At 33.7% G+C, this 9,541-nt stretch overlaps 1 protein-coding gene across 3 annotated transcripts in view; it reads right to left on the minus strand.

The window, feature by feature from the left end:
• Positions 1 to 2,249: 2,249 nt before the first annotated feature.
• The window catches only part of LOC106869985 (metabotropic glutamate receptor), a 203,837-nt gene continuing 196,545 nt past the window's right edge, over positions 2,250 to 9,541 (minus strand). For all 3 annotated transcript variants that reach the window (XM_052971958.1, XM_052971957.1, XM_052971956.1), the window contains one exon: positions 2,250 to 2,824. In XM_052971958.1, coding sequence (XP_052827918.1) covers positions 2,715 to 2,824 — 110 coding nt within the window. In that variant the 3' untranslated portion in view covers positions 2,250 to 2,714. The remainder of the gene's footprint in view (positions 2,825 to 9,541) is intronic.

Consider the following 9,541-nt stretch of genomic DNA (forward strand, 5'->3'; position numbering starts at 1 on the left):
ACGTTAAACGATGATGATGATGATGTATACACACACACACACACATTTTACATGTACTAAATATCATTGTATAAATATTAATATCCTTCTTATTGAAATACTAAGCAGCCTTGTTCGCAAACTGTTATTCTATTGAAGTAGTATAAGTTTAAACCAACACTCCTTATGAGTGTGTGTGTGTGTAATAATATACGCCGGGCAAGTGTAAAGGAACGTCAACCCAATGATTCTCTGTGGGGAGATAAAAGGTTGACTTTCCAGCCAGATTCGGTCCGAATTGGATCACATATCAAGAACTGCACATATGTCTATTATTTGCCCACGGAAGAAATGTGCATCTATGCACAGTCATTGCAATACAGGACTTCACTAAACCAAAAAATCCAATTTGCATGACTAGTCTACTACAAAGACCAACTATTGTTGTATTACAAGTTTCAGCTGACGTTTCGTGTGTCATTTAGTTAAAGGTCCACAAGGGTTTTATAAACTCATTTTAGTTATGCATTTTACTAAACCGAAAGGTCTGATTTGCATGACTAGCCTACTGAAAAGTCAATCTATTGTTGTAATAGAAGTTTTAGCTGACGCTTCATGTTGAATACTATGGAAAAGGCTATATTATCTCTCTGTGGCAGCAAAAGTGAGATCGGTCCAACAGGTTTCGGTCCTATTTGGGACATTCTTCAGGAACCGTGCACTTCTTTGTCATCTGCCCACAGATATATTATATATTATTGCAATTTCAATTTAGGACTTCGCTAAATAGGAAAACCGATTTGAATAAATAACGCAGTGCTGGCAAACAGTCCCAGTAAGTTCCAGTAATCAATTACTGTTACACTAAGCAGGTTCTCTAGGGATAGTAGTTGTATAATATACATAGGTATATGTGTGTATGTATGTATGTATGTATGTATGTATGCGTATATATATATATATTTATATATATATTGTCATACACGCGTACATCTGTGTTCGTGCTCGTGTACGCATGTGAATGTCTATGTATGTTTGTTTGCGTGCATGTGTTGTATCACAATCCTGAAATTGAAATACAGGAAAGCACTTAGTACTGTTAGGTATAGGGAAAACGTCTTACTGAGGATCAGTAAGAGTTTGAGACGGTACCCAATTCAATATTAATATGATATATATATATATATAGATATACATGTATAATATACACCCGTAGGTATATAATATATATATATATATATATATATATATATATATATATAAATACGTAGGTATATCATATATATAGATATGTATTTATATATATATATGTGTATATATATGTGTATATATATATATGTATGTATATAGATATATCATATACATAAACATTTAGGTCAATAAATTCGCACACATACAGATGCGAAACAATATTCATGTTTATAAATGTGTATTCATTTAAACAGGTGTATATATTCATGTATATACATAATACAGACGCGTATATATGTATGCATATATGTGAATGTGTGTATATATATGTATGTATATATATATATGAGTATGTATATACGTGAATGTGTGTATATATATGGATGTATATATATATATATATATATATATATATACCCATACATATACATATTGTGTATGCTTGCATGTATGCATGTACGCACGTGTGTGCAGGTACGTGATTCTGTGTATTACAGGGTCATATTTTCCTAGATTCTTTTCAGCCTGCAAGGAGTATCTTGAAGTTTTTTTTCTCTACACATCGATCGTTCATTCTTTCTTGTTAAACTCAGACAAAAAGCGAGTAAATATCGCTCTCATCTGTTCAATCCTTGTAGCATAATGGAAACACCATGTTGGATAACTCTCACCACTTCCAGGCGAGATATGCTTCTCTATAAAAAAGAAAGGAAAAATGATGCTCTCAACAGATTGTGCGGGTAAATAGACAATGAAAATTAGATGACAATAATTTTAAAAAAATATCAATAAAGAAGACGATGATTATATGGGAGGTATTAATCTTCGTCAAAAAAATATTTAATGTATCTCTCCTCCTCTCCCTCTCTCTCATTTATATATATATATGTATATATATATATATATATACTTATTTATATGTATATATGCATATACACATACGTATATATATACATACATACATACGTATATATATACATACATACATCCGTATATATATACATACATATATATATATATATATATATATGTATATATATATGTATATATATATGTATATATATATATATACGTATATATATACATAAGTATATATATATTTACTCGTGTGAAATTGATATATATATATATATATATATATTAATGTATGTAATATTGTTGTCTAAATATATCTGCACAGAATCTGCTTTTGTTTCCGCTGTCATTTCATTAAAGACGAATGCGTACAGAATTTCACTTATATATTTTACGTATATACGCATAAGTGAATATACATAAAATTTCCCATCATATACACACTACATACTGATATATATATATATATATATATATATATATATATATGCATATATCATATATTACTTATCATATATGTATATATGTATGTATATGGTTGTGTATATGCATTTGTTTATATGCAAATTATGGTCATATACTCGTATATGTATCGATATAGTGCGCATTCTCTTCGTAGAAATTATTGTTCAGATATTCCACAGGGCTTCTCTGCATTGTTCTCTGAAGAACCACTCGTGTCATTAGGATCACAATGACGCCACACTATCTTTGTCCGTTTTGATGTCTGTGGGACTGCAGACTGCTCCTCCCTGTGCCGAATTCTGCACATTGAGTTTTATGTGCTCAGTAAATGTACCTGCAAGAGAATAGGATATACTTTAAAGACCAGAAAATTAAGCAACTGTATTTCATAAACAGAGCATATGCATGAATATTGTGAAATAAACTAACGCTATATAATTACCTGTAATAGATAGATAGATAGATAGATATTGCATTGTAACTATTTCTATGCTGCAGAAAGTTTCAAAAGTAATCTAAATACCGAGAGATTTTTGTATCAATTTTCAGCTGATTAAAAGTAAGTTTGATAAAATGGATATTCGATAAATACTATACGCTTATAACAACAACAACAACAGCAATAACAACAACAGCAATAATAATACATACATGAATACTTATAAACATGTATACTTTTTGCCTTTCATCTTCCACCTGCCTGAATCACTGCAGTACGGACATGCTGGCAAACCGAAACGTTGTGTTAACAACAAACAAGAAGAGGACAAATATCCGCCAAATGTAAATAATGTAAATAATGCATATAGAATAATAATTGGAAGAAAGTGGTTTCGAAATTGGTGCCACAAAACTTAATCATGGTTTGTTGGAGGTGGGATATTGTAGCGGTAATGAATGGAAAGGAAGTGACTAAGCGATACACAGATTATGAATAAGATCCATTAAAATAGCATCAGAAAATCGAGAAATGGAAACAAGCATTGTATGCATGATATCATTCAAAGTCTCGTGAGATGAAAGAAAAATGTATCAGAAGATTGGCGCAAATTCAAAAAAAGAGAAAAATATTGCAATAATTAATGTAATTTAACCAGTCTGCAGTTTCTGTAGCGTAAGTGTTTGAATAGAAAAGCGAGGGCAAAGATGATCATGGAAAACGTATTTGTTTGATCAAGTGTGTTATGACTAGCGACTTGGGGGAAGAGACACTGTGCAAAGGTAAAGAATAATATATTCTTTAAATAAAACGTTAATTTCCCTGTTAAAGCTGTCAGTCGACCCTTGTTCATCAGTCATGTATTTATTCGAAACATTGGTAACTATTCCGTATAAATGATAATCAGTTTCTGAAATCGAAAGATAATTTATTTTTGCCAAGTCCCGTTTCCTAAAAAAAAATTCTAAAACACCACTGAGTTGAAATTAAACGTCTTGATTTTACATTTCCTCAGAAACGTAAAAAAAAAAAAAAAAAAAAAAAAGAGAAAATCTTACAATTAAACAGTAAATGATATGGGTTACTTTATCGACCAAACAGATAATTCTACCCTTGATAACAGCATTAATCAACTGTCTTATTAAAACAGAAAGCAGACAAAACTGTTTGTTTACCCTGAAATACAATATATTTCATTTCACTTCATTTTGTAAAATTTATTTTGTTGTATTAAATTTCTACCAGGATACAATATTTTATCATAATTTCATTCAACGAAATAATATTTAATTTATATTGCACACTCAGTTCGTCTATGAAGCATGGGAGGAAGATTATTTTTAGACTAATATTTTGATGGTGAACAGTATAGCCGATTAGATGAGAGTTCAGTTTATAAATTTAAATTAGTCGAATAAAATAGAAAGGCATTATCAGCGTGAATTCAATAATGGAGGGAGGGAAAATGAAAAGAAAGAGTAAGTAAAGTGTCAATGGATATATAGAGGAGAGAGAGAGAAAAAGGGAAAGAGACCGAAAGGGATAATAAGAGAGAGAGAAAGAGTGAGAGAGCTATACATACTTTATAGCAGTTAGTGCGTTGCTTTATTATTTGGGTTATCAATAAAGCTTTTAATGTCTTTTTTGTTTTTTAAATAGACACAATTTGACTAGCTTTCACAAACAAGACTATCGATTTACAAAAGTTTAATCGTTTCATAACTTTTCTAAATGCATTAAAAATATAAATGAAGTGAAATAGCAGCGATCGAAAATCGAAACTGGTTTTGGATGACACAGCTGTTTTATTGCATGTCAGATTGGATCATTGAAATCTCCAGAGAATTATGAAATAGATTCAGACAATACACTTTAAATCATTTTGAATGATATACTTTAAATAAAGTATGTTCAAATACGACGTTGAAGTAAAATGCAATATTGAAGTGATAGGGCGCTGTATCATATTATCACATCAGGGTTCTGTGGATTTTATTCCCTGCAGGTGGTCGGTTGAGTTTCTGAATAGTGTGCTGCAGGTGTTTTGACACATCTCTGAAGAGTACAATGAGATTATTTCGATATAACGGGTAATCGAAAGACTCTTTATGCATACATAAATAATATATACATACATGTATGCTTCTGGAAGAGAATAACTTGCCCACAAACGCACAACATGCTTTCCGCCCAGGGAGAAGATACCTCACACATCTTCTACAACTATGATTGGGTAATGAAACAATAGCTCAACCAGTAAAATGTGGATGTGATATATCTCGATTTTGCCAAGATCATTTACAAAGTCAAAGATAAGGATGTATTACTACTCCTATGTAGGATGTTTGTCCCCAGTCGTCTGGATAATTGCTCTTAACTGTGGTCGGAACTTGAGGCGATCCAGCGCCACTACACAAAGAAGATTCACTCAGTGAAACAGATGAGCTACTGAGAGAGGCTACAAGAACTGAAGCTCTTCTCCTTGGAAAGAAGACGAGAAAGGTATGCAGTGATAAACGTATGGAACATCCTGGAAGGTTTGGCTCCCGACTTTGGAATTAAAGACAATACCAACCACCGAACTGGACGGCATTGCATAATACCAAAGATACCGTATTCTTCATCTCAGATAAGGACCCACTACTGATACATCTTGGGTTCCAGGGGACTAAAACTGCTTAACACGCTTCTAAGGAAGCTAAGAGATCTGCAAGATTTAGATGTGGAAACGTTCACAAAGCAGGAGACACAAAAATGTGCAGCTTCGTCCAACTCGCTTCTTCCCCAAAAGCAGTACCGAAAAGAGATCTCAATATATATATATATATATATATATATATAGATGCACTTACACTAATACACATACACGCACATAAGAGGTCTGATCAATAAGTACCCGGACTGTTACCATAGTAACGGAGTTAAAGCACGCAGAATGAAGCCACTTGGTAAAGATATGACCTTCAACTCTGCTGTGCACGCGCACTTAGTTTTAACGTTCTAGCTCATTTCCGCTGTGTACAACAGTACTTGGAAGGAAGGTGTGTAGCGTGTGATCGTCGCACGGGCCATGACAGAGAAAACTGTCATGGCGTTAGCTCAGAGGTCTACGCAAAGTTGCAGAAAGCGTATAGAGAGGAGTGTATGAGCCGCACACAAGAGTACGAGTGGATCAGACATTTCCAAGAAGGCCGAAAAAATGTCGTTATTGATGAACGTTCTGGGAGAACTGCAACCAGCAAAACTGAGTAAAACATCGCAGATATGTGTGTAGTTGTGAAGGAAAATCGTCGAATCACCATCCGTGAGTTATCAGAGTATGTGCAGATTAGTTACAGTTCAGTTCAGTCCTTTATCACTGGAGATTTGGGTATGAGACGTGTGCCAAGTTTGTGGCAAAACTGCTTTTAACTGACTAAAAAGACACTCGGGTTTCAGTTGCACAAAATCTCCCTGGTTGAGTTGAAAACTTTGAAAACTTTGCGAAAGCTTCTGAGCAGGTATCGCCAAGATTTTGGCAAAATTTGATGCAGATTCTCTTCTCAGCTCTGTCTGGCATGGTCAATACGACGATCACACGCTACACTCCTTCCTTCGAAGCACTGCTATAAACAGCGAGAGTGGCCTATAACGTTAAAACTTAGTGCACATGCACAGCAGAGTTGAAGGTCAATCTGTGCCAAGCGGCTTTAAATGTGTGTTTTAGTTTCGTTACTATAGCAATAGTCCGGATACTTATTGATCAGACCACGTAAACACACAGACAGACAGACACACACACACACACATATTTGTACATACCCATATACACACAAGCACATATATGCATATATATGAGAGAGAGAGAGAGAGAGAGAGAGAGAGAGAGAGAGAGAGGGAGAGAGAAGAGTGAGAGGGAGAGAGAAGAGTGAGAGGGAGAGAGAAGAGTGAGAGGGAGAGAGAAACAGACACAGAGGTCTTGCTTCAGTGTATGCATCTGGTGGGAAAAGATTGCTGAAATAGATTTCCTCAAAAGATAGCAACAATGCATTGATCTAAAAACTTCAAGAAACTTCATCTCTTGTCTACCATTTAATGCATTAAAGAACAGAATTATCAAAACACTAAACTTCTAAAGCTTTATGAAAGGATTGACTTATTTGCCAGAAAAATCTATTTTGTTTCAGAAGAAGGATTACTTTCCAAATTGCTAAAACCTTGCTTTCCCAAAGAACAGCCAAGTTATTTAAACTCATGAGCTTTAGTAATTGCCACGACAATCCAGCAAAGTCTGATATGAAATGACTAAAAAAAAAATGCTATTATCTCTTCATATGACAAGTTAGCAAGAATCAAAGACTTGATAAAATCATCTCGCTATAACGCTATGCAGGTCGCTACCAAAAGTGTTTCATTAAAAATGTATTCATTATTCAACCAAATACTTACTAATTTTACTATATTACGTTAGTGTTTATATACTATAAAATCTAAGAGCTCAATTATTAACAGATGATTACTATGCAATAATTATAAGTGGAATGAATTCGTATATACATGTATGTATATATATATGCATATATATATATATATATATATATATATATATATATATATATATATATATATATATATGCATACACACACACATTGGATAAAGCGAATGCCCAAAGCAACATATTTAGACAAGATCTCAGAGATGTTTCATGATTTCATTATAATTTCTACGGCTGTTTCAGCTTTCAAAGTAGAATATAATTACGTAATTCATCAATATGTATATAAGAAACGATATATCTAAATGCATTGAATACGCCATTTTTGCAGAAAATAAAGCTGGAATATTTAGCAAAACTTCAATAAAACTCTTTCTTAATGAAATAAACTCCTTTGTTTATATTTAATCCCCTGAGTTATTGCATTTCTGGGTAGATTAAGAAGCGGTTGTGTTCATAACAAGAGGTTATAAGAAAACTAGGGAGTTTTTAATTCCATAGCATTTATGTATTTTTTATCGTATTTTATGAATATTAGCATAAATTGTTTATTGCTTTCAACTGAGAAAATCACTAGTTTATTGCCTTTTAGAACCTCAAGGGAAACAATTAATTGTTTGCTAAACATGGCGGAAACAGATTCTGATTTGAAATTTTGACACAAGGCCAGCAATATCAGAGGAGCGCGTGAGTCGGTGACATCAACTTCAGTGTTCAGGTGGTAATTATTTTCATAGAACCCGAAAGGATGAAAAGCCAAGTCGACCCCGGCGGTATTTGAACTCAGAAAGTGATTACAGACGAAATACCACTAAGCATCTTGCCCGGCGTTCTAATGATTCCGCCTGCTCGGCGTTTTTGGTCGGAAACACATATTGCAATGTATTTCTATTCAATTACACCAGTTTTTAGGTTTCCTCGTCGATTTTTGCATCTTTAACGAACTTCATACGTACACAGGCCAAATCCCACATAAGCATGCATGTATACGGACACAGATATAAATATCTATATACTGTGTGCATGCGTTTGACAGTCGCACTTCGTCGCCATTCCGTCCACCGAGTTTCACGCACAAGACATTAGTCTGTCCGAAACTTTGGTAGAAATCACTTGTTCAATGTGACGTACAGTAAGACCGAAACTGAAAGCCTGTTGTTTTCAAGCGGACTCCTTAACCTCACGAACATGACATGCCTGCGCCGTATGTATTGTGGCAGAGACTTAACCATATGAACCGAGCTCTGAATAAACACCATATAGGGAAACGGTAAGGTAGCACTCTTTATGCTTTGCTCTTATACTGTATAAAAATTTGGCTTTGAGTTGAAACTGAACCGTAATAGATTAGCTCACACCACAGACATGGTACAACAGTCTTGTCATCATAAGGTCATTTGTAAGCGGAAAAGTTGATCTGTTAATCATTGCACCATAGCAAAGTTTTTACGAAAACGTAGACGAGTAATATTTAAAGAGTTTCGCTTTCTCATGAGTTCGCGGTACTTACAATATAATTAAAAAAGTTCATTTAAAAATGAGAGAAAACAACGAAAGAAAACCAAACAATTAAAACGAATTTTTCTGTTGTATATGATTCAACAACTAGTTTGCTAATTGAATCTATTTAGATAACAACATCGCTTTGTTTTTACACTGTTTCAGTGACATAGAGTTTCAAATAACTGTTGAAGAACACTAACAGACACACACACACACACATGCAAACAGACACGTGTATTTGTGTAAAAACAGGAGATTATATATATAATACTTATACGCATCTGTGTACGTATATACAGGTATGCATATCAGCATATTTATTTACATACGTATACATGCATTTATATATATATATATATATCTATATATATAAAAATGAGAATGTGTGTGTGTCTGTCTGTCTGTGTGAATCCCTAAAACTCGAGAACTACGCAACCAATTTCAATGAAGTTTTATACATGCCTTACTTAGGGTTCCAGTTGTGTTTTAGTAAAAAAAAATATTAACGTCTTGCAGAGTTCGAGCACACGGCAACATAATATCTCCTCCACTATTTAAGTATTACGTGTCAAAAGTGAAACAAAAACACTCATGTCAAATACTTTCACTTTAAAAATGAAACTATTCCACTAAC

The sequence above is a fragment of the Octopus bimaculoides genome, chromosome 11 (assembly GCF_001194135.2).
Source record: "Octopus bimaculoides isolate UCB-OBI-ISO-001 chromosome 11, ASM119413v2, whole genome shotgun sequence".
Classification (NCBI taxonomy): Eukaryota; Metazoa; Mollusca; class Cephalopoda; order Octopoda; family Octopodidae; genus Octopus; species Octopus bimaculoides.